Source organism: Apostichopus japonicus, chromosome 2, assembly GCF_037975245.1.
Source record: "Apostichopus japonicus isolate 1M-3 chromosome 2, ASM3797524v1, whole genome shotgun sequence".
Lineage (NCBI taxonomy): Eukaryota > Metazoa > Echinodermata > Holothuroidea > Aspidochirotida > Stichopodidae > Apostichopus > Apostichopus japonicus.
In genome coordinates, this window is record NC_092562.1 from 21,459,779 (window position 1) to 21,486,436 (window position 26,658).

The 26,658-nt window shown below is 36.9% G+C and overlaps 2 protein-coding genes and 1 long non-coding RNA gene across 3 annotated transcripts in view; 2 read left to right on the forward strand and 1 right to left on the reverse strand.

Moving 5' to 3' along the window:
* Positions 1–42: 42 nt before the first annotated feature.
* On the forward strand, positions 43–18,522 carry LOC139982078 (adenine DNA glycosylase-like). Its single transcript, XM_071994612.1, has 14 exons — positions 43–185; positions 1,368–1,583; positions 2,972–3,081; positions 3,297–3,407; positions 3,961–4,002; positions 4,497–4,682; positions 5,999–6,096; positions 6,809–6,953; positions 8,506–8,590; positions 9,280–9,386; positions 10,284–10,359; positions 11,081–11,229; positions 11,683–11,880; positions 16,536–18,522. The coding sequence occupies exons 2-14, from the start codon at positions 1,508–1,510 to the stop codon at positions 16,635–16,637; spliced, it is 1,485 nt and encodes a 494-aa protein (XP_071850713.1). The 5' UTR covers positions 43–185; positions 1,368–1,507; the 3' UTR covers positions 16,638–18,522.
* On the reverse strand, positions 11,890–19,411 carry LOC139982099 (uncharacterized). Its single transcript, XR_011797980.1, has 3 exons — positions 18,923–19,411; positions 14,533–14,650; positions 11,890–13,459 (listed from the first exon to the last, which is right to left on the reverse strand). It is a non-coding gene; the product is annotated as an uncharacterized lncRNA (long non-coding RNA).
* Positions 19,412–20,417: 1,006 nt separating this feature from the next.
* The window catches only part of LOC139982128 (uncharacterized), a 71,979-nt gene continuing 65,738 nt past the window's right edge, over positions 20,418–26,658 (forward strand). The window contains exons 1-2 of the mRNA XM_071994730.1: positions 20,418–20,649; positions 22,900–23,055. Of these exons, the coding sequence (XP_071850831.1) occupies positions 23,008–23,055 (48 nt within the window). The 5' untranslated portion in view covers positions 20,418–20,649; positions 22,900–23,007. The remainder of the gene's footprint in view (positions 20,650–22,899; positions 23,056–26,658) is intronic.

Here is a 26,658-nt window from a genome sequence, read left to right on the forward strand (position 1 = left end):
GTTAATTTAGGTTATAAAAGCTACCGTACAATCGTAGTTTAGTAAACAAACTTGAAACACCTGAAACCAAACGAACTGGCCGGCGGGAATTGGTTACATAATATAACATGGCCAATACTATTGCCAATTTTGCTGCAAACATTGTTGGGTTTCTCTGAAAAAAATCTCAGCTTCTGGTACATAGCGTAAGTGATACATGTGGGACCCTCATTTTTTTGTTCAAACTATTCACTTTCTATCAACCGTTAACGTTAACCAAAAATGTCTTACCTTCTTGTTTGTATAAATTATACAGTATATAACTAGGCCTGCTAGGGCCTGCTATTTTCGTCTTGAATGTTGTTACTGTACATATCTTAGGTCATACTATTCGTAACTTCGTTTAACGGAACGCAGGCCTAGGACATTTGAGCTAACGTTAGGCATAGGCTAGCTGGCCTACATTGATTGTGTTGATTAGACCTATACTATAGGAGGTTGGTTGTGCGAAGATGTTTTCGCTACACAAGTAGTCTATACTCAGTCTCAGCGACTTGAAAATAGGCCTTGGCATATATCTGTGATAAAACTTACTGATAACTAAAATTTTGAGACTTTCAAGTTTCAACTTAGAGTCCAAGTGGAAGAATAACTAGGAATGGATAAGGTGACCATATATTCCAATGATATTCTGACATGTTCATCCCTCCCCATGTATGTTGATGTGATCGGTTAATAAGAAGGGAGGGGGAATTTTAAGGGTCTAACATTGTTTTGGCGGTTATATGTTTCATGGGAGAAAACTAAGAATGCCCCAGTTTGTAACACCAAATCCAGAAGTGATTTGTCCCCTCAAAAATTCCAAAATAGAAATCCGTGAACGAGCATCACTTAGTGTAAAAAGATGTTTTTCATGTGAAGTTCAGGTTGTGAAAATTATTCAGTGATCTGGAATACTTTAAATGTGAGCTATGAATGAACGCTACATTTGTAGAACTTGAATACAGTTGCAGTTCAAGCTATTTTCACTGAAAACTCAACAGGTACAGGGTAAAATATAAATGATTCTGGAAAGTTTTAAATATTCAGAGATATTCGTGGTACAGCATGTAAAGTTCGGGGATCAGGGACATTTCCAGGGACACTTTTACATCCAAAGACGGTACATGAAAACCGGGATTGTCCGGGGAAATTGGTGAGATCTGATCACCTTAGCCATGGGGCATATATGCTCATTAAATTCAACCAAACTGAGATATACTGGGACAACTAAATCAATGAAAAAAATAATAGGTATCTTAGTGTATAATGTCTGTGACATGCGTGATATCATCAACTTAATCCTTAAGTGCCACAAGAATTTCACTCTACTTTCATCATCTTTGCAGATACAGCTAGTGTTCATGATTGCACCGGCTGAAGCGGTCAATGTTGAACCAACAAAATATCACCATTTATTAAGACTACATCTAAAATAAGGTTAAGGGCAATCTGGTCGGTCAGCTTGAGGGAGGCAGCATTGAACAACATGAAAGAAAAGAAAACCAAGAAAAGTTTGACAGTCTCATCAGTCGGAGATACATCAAGTGGTCATCAAAGCTCAGGTGACCTTGTCATGAATTTGTCATTCATATTTGATTATTGCTATCAGGGAGCTTTAAACCTCCTCCTCCCCCCCCCCCCCTCCCCCACCTCTCCTGCAGATTGGCAGCCGACTACGACAGTATTAAAACAAAAACTAGTGTTTCTGATAGTTGATCCTGACTGTTCTCAGTTGCAATAGATCTATAATAATGATTATGTGCCTGATGACACTATGGTAAACAGGTTTTTTGTTAAGATATGTAGTAGGTGGGTCAAGTTGAAAAGTAGGCGGGGCTGTCTGTACGCGGACATGGGGGAGTCTAAGGGGAGGGGGTGAAAATTGGAATTTAAAGTCTCTAGAAGCCAATGGTGCAATATACAGCTGTTTGGTCAATGATCAGGGGGGGGGGGTCAATCACACCTTTCATCTGTCCTATTTTTCACAAACAAGAAACAAACTCACGTTGAAGTTTCAATCACACCTGACCTGGTTGTGGGTATTTATTCCTCTTGATTTTTTTGCGTCATTTTTTATATTTTTTTTTAGCCGGGTCATGTACGTCCAGTAGGCAGGTCATTTGACCCGGGTCCCAGTAACTAACGAAAACCCTGGTAAATTCATAAACTAATTTCAACAAAAAGAAACCGGTTGTGCATAGTAGTCAGCTTCATAAGACCTCTTTTAGTTGCATTATGGGTAATCCTGGCTTTTCACCTTTAATTGCTTTTAAAATTCAGTTGTGGTGAATTAATGCATCCAGAAATTAATCCAACCAATTGTAAGGTTTTATTGCAGTTGACCAGTTTGTTCAAAGGAGAGATTCCCACCACCTAGAGTAATTGGATGGAGAGGTGAACTTACCTTGCTTGAGGAGGAGTTCGGTTGTTTAATTAATGTTTTAATTAATGTCATTTTAAATTAATTAATTTAATTTATGTCATACACGTCTTCAAATTCTACTTATCACATGAATCTCAATTACCACAAGTACAACCAAACATTTGCAGTCGTCATTATTTTTGGAAGTCAGGGTTTTATTTTATGGTGTTCCTACATTTTTTTAGAATTTATGTAATTCTGCCAAAACAGGCATTTCCATTTTGTTTTGTGGAACTTCAATTCATTGATGATTCCAGCTTTCTACATTTTCATTTTTGTGAATTTGAAAGCATTTGTGTCAAAGGAATCACAGTAACTTATTAGACATATTTCAAAAGTGCGAATTGCAAGGATAAATATCCCTGTACAGAGACCATTAGATAATTGTTGCCAACATTATTGTGATCCCTAAGGTATTCATTCGTGAAGCAATGGAATATTGTTCATTTATAACTTCTCAAAAGTATTGAAAATCATTCCGTTGATTGAAAAGTTCTATGAAAATTGTTTCCATTCTGTTTTTTGCAGAAAGTTGTTGTGCCTGCCATTCCTTTCAAGATGCAGACGAAACCCGTTTGATTCGTTCCAGTCTCCTAGAGTGGTATGATGAACACAAAAGAGACCTCCCATGGAGACAGGTACCTTAAAATAAAGTATCATTGATAAGTGATCCTCGTAAAGAAAAAAATGAATTTGCGGATTGTGTTGAAATGTATCAAATATATTCTATAAATTTTTTCAATCACTAGGTGAAAATGTACAATGTGGCAGCATGTTGATTCTTTTCTTAAACTATGTGAAATTTTTGATAAGACATTTAATGCAGTTTATGTCCTTTCTTTATACCCCCCAGTGTTCCCATGACAACCAAAACAAAAGGTTGTATGAAGTCTGGGTGTCAGAGATCATGTGTCAACAGACACAAGTGGTTAATGTCATCCCATACTATAATAAATGGTTGAAGGTTGGTACACTATATTTCTTAATCATCCTTCCCCGTATCTGTACTCTTCTTATTGTTTTGTTTATTTTCTTTGGGTATTATAATTTGGAGAAAAGGTTTGTAATCATGAATTTCTAACTAGCTAGAATTTGATTGTCTCAACAGATGTAACAAAAATAACAAAGACGAATATGTAAACTGTAGGAGAGATGTGTATAGGTTTGGTGAATAGAACAGCAATATGTATACTGTAGGAGAGATTTGTAGGATTGGTGAATAGAACACCAATATGTACACTGTAGGAGAGATATGTAGGTTTGGTGAAGAAAACAACTTTTTTGGTAATACAGACAATGGTATGTTGGCACTCTTTCAATTATTCATGCAAAACTGCCAGTTGTGGTCCATTGGCTCAGTATGTCACACCCAACCCTTGAAGGCCTCTGGGCGTTGGCCTAGTTTTATGAACCTGTTATTGCTATGCCTTTAAGGAAAAAATGTTACACTTTTCATTGTGAATCCATGCCCACTTATTATTCTTGTGATATCATGGATGGTTTTCTTGTTTCCGCAGAGATGGCCCACAGTTGAACGGCTCGCTAAAGCATCAGTTGATGTAAGTTTATATTTTGTTCCTGTGTAAAGTCAAAGAATATAAATCAAATGTAATCAAAGCCATTCATTAACACTAAAGTCACTGAATAAGCAACCATATTTCCGCTTCAAAAAAACAAAAGCATTCAAGAATAACTCCATGGAATTACTGCAATGCTCTGTTCGAATATTATGATGTATTATATATTATTATATATTGTCTTTGAAGAATATACAGTTAGCTGACAAAATAATAGAATTTGCCAATTATTGACAATTACAACTTCTGTCCCATTTTGGAATATGCAAAGTGTAACAGAAGGTGTCTGAAATAAATAGACTATTTGTAATTCATCATTTTGCTTTAAACATATTGCAGAAACCATTAAATCATTTTCAAAAGCACATATCAAATCAACTATCAGTCCATCCATAACATAATTTGTTCTTTGTTGGCTAAATTTATAGAAACATAGTATGTTTGATAATCCCTTTTTTATTAACTTACCTCTGCAGCAAGTCATAGAGGCATGGGCCGGTCTAGGTTACTATTCCAGAGGTCGTCGCCTCTTGGAGGGGTCACAGGTCGTCATGAATGACCTAGACGGGAAGGTACCCACCACCTCGGCAGATCTCCTGAAACACCTCCCTGGAGTGGGTAAATACACTGCTTGTGCAATAGCGTCCATCTGTTCAGGAGAGGTGAGAAATTATTTCTGTGTTTACAAGGAAGCAAAGCCAACAAATATCTATCAACTCACCAAACATGGCTGACAATTGTTCTGAGGGCAGCAGCATCTAGGGGCCTAAATCTTTGAAGTTACTGTTGGTTATGGGGAGCTCCCCTTGTAAAAAAACACTTGTTATCCCTATTAGTCCTTGTGCCACCATACTGCACACTTCTCATACCCACTACACAACACACTACTGACACAGCCCAAGAAGGAACCACAAAATTGATAATCAGACCCACTAGAGCTAACATTATTATGGTTCAGAGTGATAGACACACTTGTCTTATGCCACTTTAAGATAGGACAGTTTCAATGTTTCTTCACACACAAGTCTGAAGACTTGAGCAAGTCTAATATGACATCATTGAGACAAATCTACTTGAATTTTGTAAGTCTTCTTTTGTTGTTTATTGAAATGTTGTTTATTGAATTGATTTACTGCAATAGCAGATTGGTTTTACAAATACTGATTCTAATTAAGTATTGTTATTAATGTATATTAAGTATGTTATTAACATGGCTCATTGCAGGGACTGGTTTTGGTTTGATGTCAATACTGGTCACCTTGGAAATGTTAAAGGGGAAAGTAAATGTTTCACCATCCTAGTGACAAGATGGTATCACCCATTGACAAAATGGCAACCCCTCTTGACATGATTCTTGTACCCTGACATCAACCAAACAAAGTAGGATTTTCCTAAGATATTTGGGAGGGTATATATCTGTATCATATGAGATGGAGACAAATGGTTGGTTCGCTTCCTACAGTATTTAATTTAAAAATATTTTTAAATTATTTGTCAACTTCTATGCAACTTTCTCTAAAAGGGTATGTTTGTAATCGGTTGTCAGTAGTATCACACCTACCTAGAATTACACAAAATGAAATTGTAATTGCTTAAAATTTAGATCCCATGGTTCAATATTGGAATTTTCTTGTGAATTTGACATCGCCAGTGATATAAAGGAAATCAAATAAACAATATAGCCAAAACTAATTTATATATTGCAGAGCAATTTGGAGGTGTGCTTCAGCAGCATCTCTGTTTTTCAGTTAAGATGATGCTTTTATTTTGCTATCCTTTAAACTTTTACTGAACGGGCAAAACTGGCAACATACCCTCATCCCATAATTGCAATGCAAAGTAGTCCCATTACCTTTACAAGGTCTTCTACTGTTGAAACGTAGTTTTAGAGAACAACTGGAAACAAAAATGTTATCGTTCAAATGTTCGTTTTTAATGAACACATAGCACAATAGCATCTATTGTTTTATTTTCACAGCCTGTCGGAGTAGTTGATGGGAATGTTATAAGAGTACTAAGTAGGCTGAGGTGCATAGGAGCTGATGTTTCACAGCCATCTACAATGGACTCTATGTGGTATATATTTTACAATGAAATTTTTATAATGAATCAGGTTTGCAAAACTGCTGTTGTTTTCTAAAATTGTGTGTTCTTCAGACGTACTTCAAGTCAAGTGGCCACTGATATAATATTCTTTCATATATGAAATATGAATGAATATGAAATATTGCTGATTATAGTTAAATTTAAATTCCAAGAGTGACCAGCTTTGAAATGCTCTACAAATATGATTTCTGTTTTTTAATTAAAAATTTGTTTTGCAAGAGAACATTTGAATTATAGAGAGCATAAGATACTCTCAGACTGTATTAAAATTCTTAGATCATTGGTTTTACTTGATACTTTAATAGCTTTCTTATGGCTTTTGTAGATTAATGCATTTATACCAAGTAGTCAAATTTTTGGGGAGAAAAGGATGCTGAAACCATGTTTTTTGTTTTGTGTTAATATAACTATCGGTGCATAGAGATGAATTCATAGTTGCAAAAACTTAACACTGAAACTGTAATAGTTCGATAGATTCCATATTTACATGTTTACATTTTCATTATTTATTATATTATTTATTTACATTATTTACATTGACATGTAATTCGTAAATTTGCAATGGATTTGTCTTTTCACACTTGTACCATTCAGCACTTTTCACATAAACTTTACATTAAAAACTCCTTTTTTTTCTTAAGAATATTTTCTTGCTATTTGTTTGTACCGTGTTTGTCATCAGGAAGCTAGCCCATACCTTAGTTGATCCTGACAGGCCGGGAGATTTCAATCAAGCTATCATGGAACTTGGTGCCACGGTCTGCACCCCCAAGAACCCTTCCTGCTCATCTTGTCCAGCCAAAGAATCCTGTAATGCCTTTAAAAAGGTACGTTTTACATTCCTCTCCAAGACCTGTCCAAGCCCTCTTCCCTAGGATTCTTACTGCTCCTCCTGTCCCTTCAAAGAATTCTTTGTAAATACTTTAAATAGGTTATCTTCCTCTCCACCTGTCCAACCCTGTTTCCCTTGGACCCTCACTGCTCCCTATCAGGCATTAAGCGGGGTAAGCATGTCTTCCACCCTGTACCTCTTGTACCTCTCCCTCTAATATCCAGTCAGATAATCGGGTCAGGTATTTAAGAGGGGGAGTTTACCTTCCTCTTACATCTTCCCTATCCCCTCCCCCACCCTCTTGTTGAAATCTTTCCCGCTTATGCTTTCTTAGTCAAATAATCCTGTCAGGCATTTAGAAGGGTAAATACAAGTCCACCTCTCCCAACCCTGCTCTGTCACCCCTCCCATGGACCCCATCTTGTCCATCTTATCTGGTCAGAGAGTCTTGTCAGGGCCGGAAGAGTGAAAGAGTTAAATAATTGGAATTCTTGCTTACTTCTCAATGTAGAAGCCTTCATATTCATATGAACGCAAATTTTTGTAAGAATATGGTTTCTTATGTGGAAAAAAGAACTGCTAGATGAGTCCCCCCGAAAAAGACATTTTCAGGTCGCTTGTCATGACGTTGTCACTGACTCTGTTGTTAAGATTCACAAAAGTTCACACCAAACTTATAAACTTTTGGTATGAATCATGCTATCTGGATTTGGTTATCGTATGATAGTACGGAAAGTTAAAGGAATTGATCGAAAGGGCCAACAGTGAATATTGAAATATCCCTGCCATCAATTAGCATACATTTTGCCAGTCGACAAAGAAAAGGATGTGACAGTTTTCTGACAGTAGACATTAAGAACATTGTATGTCAATTTACAACCGTCAGTCGAAGAATCAACATGATTTCCTTACCTACAGGAACATGAGCTCCATATTACTACTTATTATCAGCAAGTATTCATTTATTGTACTGCTCTCAAAAGTCAGTACAGATGATGCATGTTTTTATTTCATGAAAACTGCTAATGAGAACTTGATTTTAGCCACAACATCTTTTTAAAAACTTGTATTTTTTTTTTGCAAGTTGCTAAAAAGTGTGAAAGTTTAGGCCTTGGCATCGGACACCGACAGTGATAAGGTTTATCTTGAGTGTCATATGCAAGTTATGTTGAATGGTCTAATGACATAAAATCTTGACATTTTCATGCTGTGAAGAATATTATTTGGGAAATTTTTTGTATGACATTTAAGGTAAAGATTATCCTCATGAGGTCTTAAATTGGCACTTTGAAGGGATTTAACACACATTTTGAAACAAATATAGCAGACCCTCACTAATGCTGTTGTGCCCTTTACCTTTTCCCTGATGGTATTATTACTTTGTAAAGACCAGCAAGTGTTTTCAGTTGAGTTGATATAGCAGTGCTACCAGAACTTGAGTGGTTAGGATTAACACACTTTTTAGTTTCATTTATTTTGTTTTATTTTCCTCTTGTATCGTTTAACGTAAACACTACGCCCGGTGACCTTTTCTTTCCTATTCTCAGGTGGAAAAGGAAAAGAAACTTAAGCCAGAGACAAAATCGCTGAAGTCCGTCGATGATAACAAGAACATCACAGATGTAGAAGATCGTGAGTCTGTGACCAAAAAACTTAATCTGAGCCGCTTTTTAAAATGTTAATGTTGTAACGGACTTTGGTTTCATTTCTAAAATTACATAACAATATTCAAGATGTAATCAATAGGTATAAAAATCCCACAATTTTTTTCCCCCAACCAAATAGGGCAAATTGCTGATAAACCGGCCATTGCAGCTAATTGCATAAACAACTTTGCCCAAATTCTTCTATTCAAATTAGGCTAGTGCTGGGTCCTTTTGCTGTCAAAGTGTTTTTTTCGGCCCAGGTTAATCATTGATGTTTGAATTGAGAGATTACAGTTTCTGCAATGAATTTTTTAACTCAATCTGGGCACTTTTGGCCAATATGAATAGAAAAGGAGTTATAGTAGTTTTGTGGTTCCAAGTCTGGTCGAGCGATACGAAGAGAAAGCATGAATCTAACTTTATATTAACCATAACTAGAACAGAACTAGAACAGATTAGAGCTTAGGGAATTAACTTTGAATGTTCTAGTCGCATTGATTTCTACACACAACATTGTATCGCTACGGATACTAGTGACTTTTGAATCTATAATCTACTCTTATTTTCAGAATTATGAAAGATTTAATTACTCTTATATTAACAGTGAAGGTTTATCTGATATAGACGAGCTTATCATGACAGTTTGCTTCTTTATTTCTTTCGTAATTCGTACAGTTGTTCGGTGTCCTTTGTGTCGTCCTTTGGAAGAGCCTGGGGATCCAGACCAAGGGGTGATGAACTATCCTCATAAGGCCAAAAAGAAGCCACCAAGGGAACAGAAGGTGACAATTAAAAGGAATTTCTCTCTGTTTCTTCTTCTTAAAATATGTGGCTATGTTTTTACCTGAATATCTTGACTACAGTAGACAAGAACTGCTGACTTTTGTAGCGAACGATTTCGCTTTTTCGGAAGAAATCTTCTTTAGCAGCTATAATTATTATTATCATTTATTTAAAAATAAATCAACTTTTTTTAATGTTTAACTTGTGAATATTTTAAATAATTGCTATGGTTGTAGGGTACTGCACAAAATTCGGTAGCTGAGGACTTTCTCATAATGAGGTTGTTTTGGGGATTATTGTTGGTCAATTCATTGAAAATATACAAGTAATCTTCAAGTTTTTTTAACTCATATGAATGACATTTGACCTAGTAGTTTAATCTTCTCTGTGGAGGTTGCAATCTTTGGACATTTCGTAGTTTGTTTGAACCGATTGTTGAACGGAAGGTAACATTCTATTTACCTTCAAACAGGTTTGTTTCCTTTTCTAGAAACACAAAACATATTATGTCCAAGAAAAATTCCAATATGTGGATAACAACACTTTGGTAGTTTCTCCAATTAGAACTAGTCAGAAGATGATAGCTTTGTTCTGTGAATAATTTAGTTTGGTATCAAAATAGGCAAAACAGGTACTATAATGATTCAAGTTGACCACAGCATTTCTACACAACTCTCTTTCTCAATTTCAGAAAATACTAATTACTAAATTACTAATTAATACTTAAATTAGATCCAAAAATAGAATATGCACCAATATAACTAATGCACATCCTCTCTTCCCCTTTTACCCACACAGGAATTTTGGTTACAGTACTCATTTTGGTTTATATTTTATTTTATTTATTTATTTATTTTTCTTTAAATGGTTTCAACGTTTTCCTGCCTTTTTTCTAGAGTGGTGTCTGCTTAGTTCAAAAGATGACTAATGAGGGTCAGATTAAATATCTTATGGTACAGAGGCCAGAGAAAGGTAGGTAGAGAACAGAACAGAACTGAAATCTGAAACTATTTAATTATCTATTTAACAAATCCTTCATGATTCTGTGACACCTAAAAGTTATACTGGACGATTCTTGCTGTCCCACATTTGACCAGACATTGTATATTATACATCTCTGTAAAGTAGAATTGGTAGTTATGCAAAGACAAGTTGCAGTGTTTACATTCCCAAATCCGAATATCTTTGTAGACTGGTTGTGGCCTCCTGATATACATTATGATGTTAGGCTATAGGAAATTGCTATGCCAAGGGTTTGTATACACTCTAATAAGTAACAAACCCAAGGGTACCCGTTAAACTATGTGAGGGCATCACAATGTCTGTCTACAGTTGGAGATATAATCATTATTGCAAACGTTGCTGCACAGTGCTCGAGTTAAGTGGTATGTTCTTGAATAATCATTACTTGATTTCTGGACAGAGTATTCATTAACTTATTACTTTATCTCTTTATTAGTATTTACTAATTTTAGTGACAAAAAGTATACAGGATTTATAATGATCTGCTATCGGCATTGTCTTCGCCGAGAACATGAGAAAACTTACACGAGGAAAAATGAAAGGAAGGTGCAAGGTTTGACCTCTGTCTTGCACTATGACATCATACAGTTGGAAGAGTAGCGACCCCTTGACATATATAACTCTCAGTCCATGACGTCTACAGTTATAGTTTGTGTTTTACTACTTTCAGGCCTCTTAGCTAGCATGTGGGAATTCCCCTCAGTTGAACTCTCTGCAGACTGCACTCAGAAGCACCGCAAGGAAGAAGAAGACAAATATCTGAAAAACAAGCTGGGGGTCATAGTTCAAAAGGTCAACCAGAGAACCTCACTCGGAGATGTGAGTACTGTTAAAGAAACAGTCTAAGAATCATTGATTGGGCCTTCTGTTGTCTTGGTTGTGTTTGCAACGTTTCACTATGTTGCACTGGATGTAAAATCATAGGACATACTTTTCATAATGTAAGTAATGTGTCCTGAAACTAAATTGAAGTTTTGTATGTAATGGAGATAGTTCTCCAAACTTTTGATGGAATGGAAAAACAGAAAGTTATGAAAAATATTGGCAAATATTATCCAAGCAAAATTTTTTTGACATTTTTTGGCAAAGATTTTTTGTACATCTTAATGGAATTGAATTAATTGTGGGACAAAGGTTTTTTATTAGGAATTTTTTCTCTTATGAAACCGCACTCCTTAATTTTTAAAATATGTTAAGATTGTTTGAAACAATACATCTTTTGAGATCCTAATTCCACCATGACATGCAAATCTCTGTTGATTTTCAATCTAGATTGTCCACATATTCACGCATATACGTCAAACTTACGAGATTGATTTGGTGGTCGCATTCGAAGATGACATCTTGGAAACATCGCCCTCTATCGAGCAGAACGTTACCTGGGTAACGCAGAAAGATATGGAATCCATGGGTGTGTCGACAGCAATGAAGAAGGTTTTTGCTTGTGTTGATGGTAACACAACCAGTAAGGTTAGCAGATTTTCCAGTTAAAAGCTCAACCTTACAATACACAAATCCTACTATCATTTTTGATCTGTGTTATAGAATTAATTGTCAGGAGCAAAATTCACCAGACAGCTAAAGAAAAATCATATTCCGTTTGGTTGCTATGACAGATATAATGTTCCTTAACACACAAGGCTGAAGACTTGATAAAGTCCAAATATGACATCATCAATCAAGCCATGTGTGTTTCAATTTCTTATGTTTTACTTTTATTTAATGCAATATATATACTTTCTGTCATGGAAATGGGTTTTGCAAATGTAAACTATCGAAGCTATTATTAAACATGAACTAATTATGGCATTGGTTTCATTTTCAATAATTTTAACATGTTACCTTGAAAATATAGGAAAGGAAAAGAGAAAGTAGAAGGCTATTCAGATCCTAGTAGCATTATGACATAAGAGATTTACAGCAAAACAGCCTCTCGGTAACAACTTTTAAAAATAGGATATCTTCGAAACGAAACAAGCTCTTGTCTTAGCTGTTTGTGGAAGCTGTTCTTCCCAAGGTTTGCCTTGTGCCTCTTGTTAAGAAAAAAAAAGGAATATAAAGATAAAACACCAAGATAAAAATAGATCTCTTATATAGAGAATGTAAATGAAAAACAATTCTTCACAGCTCTCAGTTTCGAAGCTTACGCTGATGATCGCCGAGATACTAATCATAGATACATACTGATATTAAATCACCAATAACCGTTCATCCATATGACATCCTTGACGAGCAATCAGGTAAATGAGAGGTGATAAAATACTGATTACAAATGTTATTGTAATTTAAATTAATTATAATGAAACAAAGTCATCAAGAAAGTATTCTTGCATTCTTTGTACTTTCTCTTGTTTTTTGCTGTTTTGAACTTTTAAGGTTTGTTCACCTTTCAAGTGATCGTCAAAATGTATTTCTCAATATCTAAATGGCTAGCCAGGTTCCCATATTTTTCTCACAGGGTGTTAGAATTAAACATTAAAATGATTATTTCCTGCTTGTTCAAAAGGCATTTTTGGTAAGGAGGTTAACAACATATCTCCCTCATGTTATCTTCATTAATAAGATCTTTTAATATACTCCTTTGCACTAGAGAAATCCAAAAAGGCCCCCCCCCCCACAAAAAAAAATAAAGATCTCCTATTGCAAAACTTTGTTCTATTTCACATCTGTAAAATGGTATTTTAAGCATCAAAGTATGATATGTGAAAAAATAGACAGAAATTAGTAAGTAATAATCAAGAAATTACCATCGCTTGGAAATATTTGTTACCTAAATTGACCCACCTTCCTCAGTATTGGGAGAAACAATATAGAGACTTAGAAGCCCCCTCCTCCTTCCATCAGCAAGTTGAACATGTTTAATATACCTTCATGTTAATAACAACATCTCAGTAAACTCAGGACTATCTTCATGTTAATAACAACATCTCAGTAAACCCATGACTAGCTTGCTGCAAGGGATGGATTGAAATTTGTCACATCACGATGATTGGTCTGGTCTGGTCTGTTCTCTAACTTCCTGCCTTTTGTAATTTGGTACTGATTACACCTGGGAATGCAGAGTATCACTTCATTTGTCAATGACACTGCAGCTGGTGTCTTTTTATGATGAAGTATTTTGATTTACCAGTTGGTTTCATATCATTAATACCATATTAATATACTTCCCATCAAATCAGGTTTTCTTATCAAGCTATGTGTGTTTTTTTTTGGTGTGTCATTCCATGTGACTGCTCTGAAGCTTGTTTCGAGCAAAAGTGCATACAATTGGCCCATAAGTTGCCATGGTTTCCAGACCAGTTTGAAATTGTACACTATTATTGGCCTATACAGTGGCTCTGTTGTGTGCTGTAGATCTAGGTTTAGCTTGCATATATTTTATGAAAAGTGTACAATACTCTGGCCTCTTTCATGATCTATATATATATATATATATATATATATAGTTGGTTAGGGTGTCCGCGTACAAAGCGGGAGGCCCAGGTTCGAATCCCGGTGGAGGCTGGAAGTTTTTTCACTGTTCTGGATTTTCCTTCTCATTACGTTTTCATTTATATATATTCATTTGCCTTTGTCGTTTACCTTCATTTCATTAACATAAAGTCTGTTCAAAGTATCTCTTTCGAGATCCGGCTTTAGGAATCACAAATGCTTTTCGAGTTGGTTAGCATCATGTTTGATCTCTAGAGTAAGGCAAAATATGTCACCAAAAACAGAACTAGTATTGTTCGATACAGGTGTCAAAAGCCTACAGTGAAATTACAACCTCCCTTACCGATTTCGAACCTCTGGACATACAATCAGCGTCCATAGCCTAGTTGGTTAGGGTGTCCGCGTACAAAGCGGGAGGCCTGGGTTCGAATCCCGGTGGAGGCTGGAAGTTTTTTCACTGTTCTGGATTTTCCTTCTCATTACGTTTTCATTTATATATATATATATATATATATATATATATATATATATATATATATATGATTCATATATATATATATATGTTTCAGTTCATCATAGTTAATGTCCATTATAAGCTACAGTAGTTTTTTACAAGCTACAGTTATAACTTTGTTATTCAAACTACAGTGTTGTTCACATATTATGTTATTCCATAATTACGACACATACCTGATCGTACAACAGAGTTTTCCTGAGGCAGGATCTGTCCTGAATGACTTTCTTTTGTGCTCACATATTTTCGTCATTGCGATCAAGCATCCTTTCAGATATTCTCTTACAGTTCTTCCTGTGTTAAAGGAAGTAATAGAAGTCTAAAGCAACAATGTAGGTGGCTGCCTATGAGAGGGGCTCAATATCTTTCCGCTCAATAATATCTTCGTTGCCTATCAATCTTGCACTGATTGGCTTATATAGGTTCCCTTGCATTGGTGTGCATTCACGATCTAGCACAAAAACCCGGACTGGCCTTGATGAATTTGTACTTGGACTGTCCATAATGAATTTGTACTTGGACTGGCCTTAATGAATTTGTACTCAGACTGGGAGTAATGAATTTTTACTCAGACAGCCCTCAATGAATTTGTACTCGGACTGCCGTACTGAATTTGGACTCGGACTGGCCTTAATGAATTTGTACTGGGACTGGCCATAATGAATTTGTACTCGGACTGGTCGTACTGAATTTGTACTCAGTTGGCCTTAATGAATTTGTACTCGGACTGGCCTGAATAACTTTGTACTCGGACTGGCCTTAATGAATTTGTACTTGAACTTATCTTAATGAATTTGTACTCCGACTGGCTGACCTTTGTGAATTTGTACTCAGACTGCCCTCAATAACTTTGTCCTCAGACTGGCCTTAGTGAATTTGTACTCAGACTGGTACTCTGGGCTTTTTGAGACCTAGCATAGGTACTCATCCATATTTAAGTACTCATACTCCTGCTGTTGTACCCATACTATAAATGTGGTGTGTAAGCTGATTTTGATGAATATTTCATGTTAGTTTTTGTGCACTGTCCTGCCATGTTAACACAATATCTGAAAGGTGGTCATGATTGCTTAGATATATGCAAGAATGTAAACTAACAGTCAATTGTATGCAAATTAAAATAACACTGTACGACTCATTCATACATTGCATTTGTCCAATTTAAAAATGTCTCAATGTCTGGGGAAATATTGCAGAGCCAGAACGGTGGTCAGAGAAAGAACTTTTGAAAGGGTTCTCGCAATATTCTAGCCCTGTTGATAATTACACTTTACATACATAATGGTACCCCAAACCAGCATGTTGATACTGGTCGGGGTAAACCTAAGCTTCCACATTATTGCATTGTGGTTGTTGTAGGATGTACTAGGCATGGATATTTAATACTCTTTCATGAAATTTGGATTGTTGGCTGGCAAAGATATATATTGAGGAAGATGTGTTTGTAACACTGAACCTTTTGTAAATACTTGGCTATGGCTTGTATTGTAATCATAAATGTGTTTAGCACGGTCCCAGTATATCAAAAATGTCAGCTACTGTATTAAAAATGCATTGTTATTCTCGTTCATGTTAATAGCAGTTATTTTGTACCGTCTGGAATACTTTTAACAAAATGCTGACCACATTAAATGTGAAACCGGTAACATTTTACCGTGGAAGGACACCTATACTAGACAAAATGTCAGGATGTCAAAACTCTCAGCATAGAAAACAGGGAACAATTTATCTGTGATCGCATCCCAAATTTGGGCAAATCGCTGGATTTACCTGGATGGCCACCCTCTCGACTTCGGCTCACAAGAGTCCGCCGGAGAGAACGGCTCTAAGGCACTGGAGGTCTATTGACCGTTAAAAGATCCCCCATTCCATCAGCCTGTATTTAAATATGTTGATGGTTTGGGGCTGTAACTACATTCTCTGGTGACTACTCCTATTAAATGCTATTGCAAAGATGCATAGCAGTTTTTGTATCCAGGAATTGTATTATTTTTATAAGAGACAAAGTTTTAGAGCTTTCCAAATTGCTATGCAAATTATTCTCTATTATATTACTTCATCAAAACTTTGATACATGGCCTGTACTCTGGTTTCTCTCTGTTTTCATTTTTCTTCTTTGTATTCTTATTTCTGCTTCTTTTTTATTTATTTCATTCAAATTTTTTATTTGTCTTTACAGAACAAGAAAAGGAAACTTGAGGACAAGAAGCAACCAAAGCTTGACAATTTCTTTCAACGGAAATCTCCAAAGAAGGCCTCAAAAACGTCTGGAGGGAAATAGACCTCTGGCAGATCTTTCATATATCTTTATGGTCATGCTATCTTCCAAATGTGAAAATACAGATAGAAACTGAAACTATATTTTTTATGACAACAATAAAAAGTAGTTAAAAATTAACTATTCAGCAAAATTGCTCAGGATTTGTATCAAGTGCCTTTCAGTGCAATGTTTGCCAAATTATTATGGATGTACCTGAATTGAGGATTTTATGGATTAGGCTTTATATAAACTTTGACCTTGGGTGAAATCTTCCACTGTGTGTGCATGTATGTGTGTGTGTGTGTGTTGTTAGTGCAGCATTTTTGAAGAGACAATATTATACATTAATGAGAAAAGTACAGATTGAAACAAATTGGAGAATCATGTTGATTGTTTCTGTCAGTTAATCAATCCATGCTTAACAATAGAGGACAGTTGAATTATAACCAATATGCCTTTTGTCTTAACATAATTTGTGTGAGACCAAAAAAATTCTATGAGAGTCTAAACTCTATTGACTGCAAATCTATGTTGATGTTAATGCTTAGTCAAAGTTGATAAAACTGCCAAAACTTGGCAATCGAGCCAAACAAAGAACAAGAAGATGAACTGCTTACAGGTAGATATCATTTTATTCGGTTCGAGTCGTCTAGATGTTGACCTAGAATGACTAATCGCACAAGTGGGAAAAGATATATGATCATGTGACGTAAGATTTCTTCTGTCAGATGAATGTAGGTGCGAAAATTGATTGATTGATTTGAATTTTAATGTCTGGGCTCTTTTGTTATTCTTTGCCGTTTTTTTTTTATTCCCTTTGAATTTTACATAACAAAATTTGACCATTTGATTGAGAAACTTTTTTCACAACTCATTACTGTTTGGAGTACATGAAGAAAAGAAGTTGAAATTAAAATAAATATATAGTGTTTCCTGATGATCACCGTACTACACATACATGCATGAAACTCTGAGTAGCAGCTTTAGTTACGCTAGTGTATTAGTATGTATGTATGTATGTATGTATGTATACATATATATAAATATAGATAGATATATATGTATATATATGTTTATATATATATATATACATGTATATATATATATATGTATATAAATATATGTATACATATGCATTTGAATTTGTTTGTATTCAAATATGAATCCTTTCTCCACTGTTTGGTTCACTTTCTATGCCCAAAGCTGCAATGGTAAGCCATTAAGAGTTGTAATGTTGTCACCTTGTTGCAAACATTTTGTGAATGGTTCGGGAAAGGTCGAGCTCTTACTTAAAATGTTGTGTTATGCCAAAATTTTCAATGTTTGTCTCAAAATTCAGTCAAAATTAGGAAGATTGTGAGGTACACGAACTCATAATTGATCCTTGGAATGTCACTCGAGAGGTCATATCTTATGGGTTAGATTGCCAGTATTGGTTGTCCATAGTTTAACTTTATTTAGGAATAATTGTTATTATGACCTATGTGTATTTCTCATCAGTCATCTCCCCCCCCCCCCATCTCCCCCATCCCTCTTATTTCCCATTTGTCAAAACAAAATACTAAAAAAGTACAATATTATAAACATTCCTCTGTACAAGGTAAGCAGTACATTATTATATACATTCCTATGTTCGGTATTATGTTAGATTTGTATCTTAAAAGTAGATAGTTTGTTTTACCATATAAACATATTACATTTTACAATAATCTAGTAAACAGTAATGACCAACATGGATCAATAAATTGTATATTCAGTGAAACTTGAAAAATTTGTAACTCTTTATATATTTTCTATTTGCACTTTTCTCCTTCAAGATCATGCCTTGTTTGTACTCGATGTAAACAATACCAATGAACTTAACCTTTGACATGAGATGTATTAAAAGACTAAAATATTTAAACTTTTTTTGCTTTTTTTTTAAATGTTTTAACGTGTCTTGATTAACAAGAATGACCAGCTGGGCATCAGAGGTTCCTGATGGCCCAGAGAACTTGGGCGGGGGGAGGGGGGTGGTGATGATGATGATTATATTTAAGATGTATTCAGAAGTGGATAAAATCTTAGACACCTAGGGGAGAGGTTGAAATGAACTTTGGTTTAAGAGTCAAAATGCATGGTCCCTGTCCCCTCTCCAACCAGCCTCTCTCTGTTCCCCTACCTTCCATGTTGCATCGCTGATGAACCCTTACCTCACTCGTAAGGTTCAAAACCTATATAACGTGGATTTGAACCAAAATCCGTGACGATGAGGTGGCAGCAGGGGGGGGGGGTGACTTAAACATATAGTATTCCAGTAAACTCACCAAGAAAATCCTCACGTTCGCTAAACCTGGGTAATTGAATTCGTGATCATTGCTTACTGTTCGACGAAACAATGAAGTACAAGATCAACAGCTAATGTTAACACCCTGGCGGAAGGCTGGGCACCCTGGTGGAAGGCTATGCACCCTGGTGGAAGACTACGGACTGGTCACTACGTGGAACTTGCGTGGTGCAGTTCAGCTATCAATAGCCTCCAGGGATTTGTGGAAAACAAAGGGTGTATAAAAAAAGAGACTTAATCCGACACGTAGGATCCCGTCCCTTTTGTAACAATATAAACGACGAAATGATGACTTAAGGCAAATTTTAAGGTTGGCAAACCTAAATGTCTGGAATTATCCTGTAAGCAGAGTCCATGATGAAGTTGGTTCCTCAATCAAGGTTTTATAATGTTTATGTAAAATGTTAAGGTATATCCGTTATTTTCTAAATGACATTATGTCTTCATACAATCTGATCTGAAATTTGTAATGCGCATGATCGTAAACGATACTTGGGACAATGAAAGTCTTTTTTTTCAATTGAGTTTTGTGCTGACCATATTATATATGTACTAGACTAACTAGATGGTTAAAGAATCACCAAGCACCCCCCCCCCCAACTCCCCCCACCCCCCCCCCCAAACACACACACCATCAACCACATAACTGAACAAATTGGTAACGAAATACAATTCTGGCAGTGGTATTCGACCGGCTACGATATCAAACATTATGTTTGTGCCTATACATGAAGCCATTATTTAATCTTCGCTTATATATAGCTATGCTGAGTGCCATACGGAACCTCGAGGAAGATATGTCACCGAACCCCTTCTTAATTATTATGCAAATGAGAAATTTCACCGTTCCCACTAATAAACCCCGGAGCTGAAGCTCGCATAACCCTCACCCCTCCCCCAACCCCTTTCGTCAGGCTTCCATAAGAGTAGATTCAGTACACCCTTAATCTGGAACGTACCAAACGAGATAAGGGTGTGATACCGGTCCTTATCGCCTCCTCATTCATTTTTTTCGGGGAAAAAGTAACCCCACCCTCCTCCTCTTCTTCCTCCTTGTCATTGCAATTCACCATATTGGCAATACCAGCTCTTATACCCAAATACCAGATATATAATAGGGCCTATGTAATGTAAATATCATAGTATGCATTCACTGATACAATTGTATCTAGGGAGTTATGATCCCATTATAGGCGATATAAGTAGGGTATAGACAATCTGACATTGCGTTAGTAACAGTAGATTTATTGCCTACGGTTTAATATCTTCTTTTTTTTTTTCTTTTTTTTTTTAAACATCGAAAGTTTCATTCACACTCTACGAGTGTCCATTTTATCCATATTTAAATGTTATATGTGATTTTTCTTCTGTATTGAATGGCTCTTAACTATTTCCGTAGTTAAACGCAAGTTTCAATTAGTGCCAATTGTTGTGAATTGGAAAATACCTTTTGGTGTGTATTTCAGTATTGCTGTGTGTTTGTGTGTTATATCATGACGTTGTATATGATTGTTTTGAGTTTCAATTGAAATATAGACCTAGTGAAAACGGGCAACGGATTTACTGACTAGCTAATATCACCGTACATGTACATACTGTGTTGCACAATAATTTGTTCCTTTATTGCCAGTGTTATATTTACAAATTGTTGTGAATTACCTTTCTTGACAAGGACGACCTGTACTATACTATACTAAGGAAATATAGGTAAGTCTGTGATGGATTTATACTTTTAAACGCGGAGATACGTTTATCTTAGATAATAGATACAATGTACGTAGCAAAATAAAGTTTCATGTTTCGGTATATCATTGTTCTTCACTGTGATTACTTTTGCTGGCTTCAAAAGAAAACAAGGTAGTCAATTGAATTTACTGAAAAGCCTGTCTTTATCGAACCAATCGCGAGGCACCGTAGATGTCACATAGAAGTACGTTCAATAAGTCCCTGCCCCAGCCATCATCCCATTTTCGAGCAACCCCCCCCCCCCCCGCTGAGAAGTTTTAATTTGTTAGTTTTTCAAGCATTAGAAAGGCAGAATTTGTCATGAAATTTTGTTTGAATTTTTTTGGTAGGCTATAAGCCTTTGTTTTTTCTTGCTACCTAATGAACCTACTTGAAAATAAGTATCAAACAGTCCACCCACGTTGTGGTAGTCGGTGGAGGCTAGGAGAGTCCCTCGCTCGTGAAATATAAGCTGTCTATAAAAATAAACGGTATTTCAGAGTAGGCCAAATTAGGTTCAATTATGACATGTTTTTATGCATAAAACATCCACAAGAGCACAAGAAATATCTAACAATTCTGCAGCTCCCTCGACCCCAATGCCACTGCTCTCACCCTTATGCGGACCCCTTCAATCCCAGTCAATAACAGTGTATCACTATCAATACGGGAGGGGGGTAGGGGAGGGTAGGGGAGAGGAGGGTACACGTTTACTTTCATGATACTCTTGATCCATCGGCCTACTCTGTGCAACTTCATTGCAGTAACTTATACGGTAACTTATCAGAGAAAACATCCATTTGTTCAGTAATAGACGTTATATCGAGTAACATTGATTTCATATGTTGGTGGATCAAATGGCTCTTTCACGTTGCATTGGAAAACTCGCTCATACTGTTGTCCACTAGAGACGTAAGACCCGCAGAGAGAGAGAGGGGGGGGGGACCTAGTTACAGACCCATGCAGTGGAGAGAATTCAGAACAGTTCGGGCGCAAATCATAGCGGGTAGGACACAGTCTCTCCCAACGCCAGACTTAGACTTAAGAGTTTATAATTCTTAGCACAACGGTGGATTAGTTCTAATTATAGAACTAATTTATAGCCTAAATGTATATATATTGTTTCACCTCTAGAACTTGTTATAAGAGAAGACCTCCTCAATCAGGCTGTATGGGAGTCGATGTCGACGACCCTGCCAGAGCCATACATACGGCTCTGGACCCTGCATGGGTCACTACCCCTTCCTTTTTAAAACCGAATTCTTTCGTGGCTATTCAAATGTGTGTATAATATATATATATATATCGTTTTAATGCACAATAAGTTACTGTTGAAAAGACTTGTAAACAGTTCTGCCTGTACTGTACCGTTCTTTTCAATGTAAACACTACGGTACTTCGGTTTACAATTGTAAACCTTTGAGTTCTTTTCGAAATTTTGCTGTAATTTGACCGGGTTTGATTACTCGTTACTACAAGAGTGGGTTGACCCCCTGCATTATAACACAAACAAACAAAATAACGAATAAACAGAGAGAATGTATAGGTTACTCACACAATGCATGCCTTAAATGAGTAAAAACAAACTGACTAGCTATTTATCGGCTCTACTGCATGCATATAACTGAAGTTTTTTGGGGTCATGTTTAAAATAGAGGTTGCCATATTTTATCTTTTTTTTTAACTTTTAGTTTGAAATAAGCTTTTTTGCTTCTTTTTTTTTTGTTTTTTTGTTCATTGAGTGGCGAAATTGAGGTGCAGTAAGGTAGTTTAACCAGTAACCGACTGTCGCCCAGTCTTTGACTTCGATATCTGCAACAATTTTTTTTTTTAGATTAGAAATGTTAAAACATTTCATAAAGTTGTTTCAATGTCACTGTGACGTCCTTTATCTTATTAAATGAAACCGATTCGAAGATGTCACAAGCTTTGAATTGTTAATTTTGTCATTTAACTGCAAGCATGGCTAGAATGATTTAATATTGTGCATACGTCCTGTTAACGGATCGCTGTATTGTAACGACACCTCTGTTGTAATGTTATTCCATAATCACACATGCATGGGGCTTCAGTGTTATTGTTGTTGTTCCTGTTTCGATGTTGGTTGCAGATAATGACCCTTATATCCTTCCGTAGCAAGGTGATGGTTTTGAGAGTACAATTCTACATGTAGTAGTGGTATACGATATGGAACTCTGAACATTTATTCTAAGGTACTTTTTTTCTACACAGATTTTCACGTACATTAACCGGTATACTCGGACTGAATGTTTGAATGTTCAACCGAGAGCAGTTTAATCTTATCTGAAATCTATGTGTGTATAACCAATGTGAAGTAACATGAAATTTGAGGAACATCTAGATCATAAGGTATTCAAAGCAAATAAGGTAAGTGTTCTATTTTTATGTTTAGCTAGAAATCCTAAGCCAAATGTAAAAAACAACAACACATAAATTGAGTTGTAATCGCACTAGATCACATAAATAGCCATAATACAAAACACAAACATTGACATTGTGCATATATATAGGCCATGTGCTATTTGTGCATTCTCACGATGCAACATGATAGTTAATATTTACCCAATTATGCCAGGCCTAGCTGTTTTTGTGATCGTAGGAGTGTGGAGGAAGGTATGGGGGGGGGGGGTATAATAATCGAACTAACAAAGCAAGTCTTTTATCGTGTTGCCTTGGTATATATCGGAAACGGACTTGCGAATTTGACTTAGCCTAATCAAGTCAATGTGACGGCGGCAATATGGAGGGATATGATCCGTCTTCCTCATCATATTCTATGTGACAATATTTCAGTAACCGGGATGTGCTTCCACCCCCACCATCCCTCCTCCCCCACCCGCGGACCCCCCGTCCAATACTTTTATTTTCCGTTGTTCTAAAAACTAGCCTAATGTGTAGCGGGTAGGCTGAACAACTAGTAGGCTGACAATATCTGGCCTAGGCTTTTCGCCAATTTCGTTTACTTCTTATAGCCCAATCTCCAAATACAAATACCCCGCGCCGTACTGCGATACGTGTCTTCCTCCTCATTGCAGGGACCCTGACACAGGACTATATATGTGACCGTAGGAGGCCGACTACCAATTACATTGTACTAACCTGCCTCACAGCCCATCTGCCTCCCGCCTCCCCACCCCCCCCCCCTTCCCGCTCCCACCCAAGCACTGTCTGAGTTGGTCTGACTGTTCTTTCGTTTGTGTTCTTGAGCTGCTGGAACTTGAGAGGGAAGATTATCGTCATATTATAATAGCCCAGCAGTTTTCTGCTTATGTACAGGAATATAATAGCTAGAGCAGGTTTCATTATTGACGTCAAGTATACGTCAATTCATTTATCTGTTTATTTATTTATTCAAATGTACTTGCTGCAAATTTGACAAAAATTTAACGAGCTTGAAAAAACCAAACATTGAAAAAGACATACAAGACGTTAGTAACAACATGTAACGGGAACCTGAGAATGGTAGTGAATTTGTGTGTGTGCAGGGGCGTATCCAGGATTTTCCAATAGGGGGGGGGGGGGCGCCAGGCATGAATGATCGCCGTCCTGGGGGATGGGTCTAAGGGGAGGGGGTGTACAATTTTTGCTCTCGAAGAAGGGCTGAAATGCAAAATGGTGTCATATGCATGGGCGGCGATCCGTACTTCCGAGTAGGGGGGGGGGGGGATATGACCTTGTTGACTATCTAAGCGTAGCGCCACCATTGGTTGGCGCGAAGCGTACAAGAAAATTTTGGGATTAACAAACCCTCTAGATGGCCGGAAACGGCACTTCCCGAGGTTTCCAAGCGGCATATACCCAACTTTAAAATAGGGATGTCATGTCCGAAATATCTCATAATCAGGATCCAAAATACTTTTTTTTTAATTTCGGGTGTTATTTTGGGAAAATTGCCCCTGTCAATCTTGTTTCAGGCGCAACGTTAGAATGTTCGAGAGCTCTTTTATATTATTCGATGAAGAAAATGGCCTCATGTAGGCTATTATAGGCCTATACACATGCAATACACAATTACACATAGTTACATTCCTAGGTACCGATTGCTAGGGCATCCAGGTGAAACGTGTATTAAGCATTACCCTGCATGGTTACATGAGATTCTCAGCAGTTCGAGGGAACATGTACGTGTGTAGGCCTACTATAGGGCCTATATGAATACTATGAGGGTGCATATATGTACTATATCAATACCGTGGGCGCAATAATACATTTTGTTGTTATAGGGCCAATGAAGCCTACAGTCAGCTATTTTTGCTTTATAAAGACGCTTTATTTGAAAAGATCGCACTGCGTTTATGGTAGGCGAGAAATGAAGCTAAAAAAGAGCCGTACATTAACGAAGATGCATAAATGTAGGCATGAACATATTCTTATCCCTGGCATTTGGTGGGGGGGGATATGGTGCATTACATCCCCTCCACCCATTTTCATGGGGGGATATATCCCCCCTCCACCCAGGATCGCCGCCCATGGCCATATGTGATCCATTTTTCGACCTTAATAATAAGCAACATTTCCAGTAAATATGGACACAAAATGCACAATTTAGTATGGCTGGCATGTCACTTAGTGTTTATAGTGATAATACAAACACAATTACCATCTATGTTTCTAAAACTATTATGCCGCCGAACTTCGCCAGAACCTTTTTTTGGCAAACAAAAAATAAAGCATACGGGAGGGGGGGGGGGGGGTTGAGCGATCACTGACATCTCACATAAAGGTCGTCATGGATTGTTTTTTTTTTTTTTTTGCTAAACTTTTTTTTTTGGTGACGGCCAATAGGGGGGGCGCGCGCCTGTTGCGCCCCCCTGGATACGCCCCTGGTGTATGTGTGTGTGTATCGCAGTTTCAGACAATGTATACACAAGAAGTCAATTTAGAGTTCAACGTTCAACGAGTCAGCGTTGGTTTTACTGCACGTGAACGCTTCATAAACTATACAGCAAGTTAATGCTAAAAAAAGTGAAAAATATGGAGGGCCGGAAGTATCATTCCGCCCCCCCCCCCGCTTCGCAAGTCAGAAAACCCCTTTTTCATTTCCAAATGAGAAAAAAATCTCATTTGGAGCACCAAATTGCATCTAAGGCCAGGTGCGGAAAATGCAAAAGTTTTTACAAGATGGAGTGGGTGTTGAAGTGTACTACATTGCACCAAATTGCATCTGAGGCCACCTGGAAATGCCAAAAAATACAACCCCTCCCCTTAGACCCCTCCCCCAGACCGGCCATCAGTCTTCAGCCCCCACTCAAAAGTACCTTCCTACGCCACTGCGTAGGAGGGGGCTGGGGGTGCAGCCCCCCATGATATATTTTTGTGAAAAATCGGGCAATATGCTGAGAATTGTTTGGGCACCTACTGAAAGAAAAAAAAGTTTCAATGGTTAAAGTTATATTATTATTATCATTATTATTGTAACGACTTCCCCAAAAATGGTAATAACACGGCAAATGATTGTATGTAATTGGCATGCGATGTAATAATCGATACATGCCTATATGATATGTACCTTAACATGTTGGTTAAAGTTAAGTTATATTTTTCGGGCAAGTCGTTAGAGCCCCCCCCCCCCCCCCAACCCGAACCAAATTGGGCTCTATATACGCCTATGATTATGAGGAACAAGTGAGTAGGCAGTCTGTTCTATCCGAGGAAACAAACAATCGTGAAACTAGTATGTGTGATAAAATAATAGGTATTTTCTATAGGCCTACCCGGTAAGATATCGTATACCATCAATGATACGAAGGATCCTTCGTATCATTGATGGTATACGAAACATCGATAACTTAACATTATTTGTTTTAATGTGTGTGTTGGTTTGATTGGCCAAGGAGACCTTCGTTTATATTGTTGGCCAAAGCGGGCAAAACTCAGGGACTAATGGCATCATGTATTCGAATATATATACCATTAATTCCAGCCAATCACACAACAGGTTGATATCGAATATATGGTAACATTAAATCG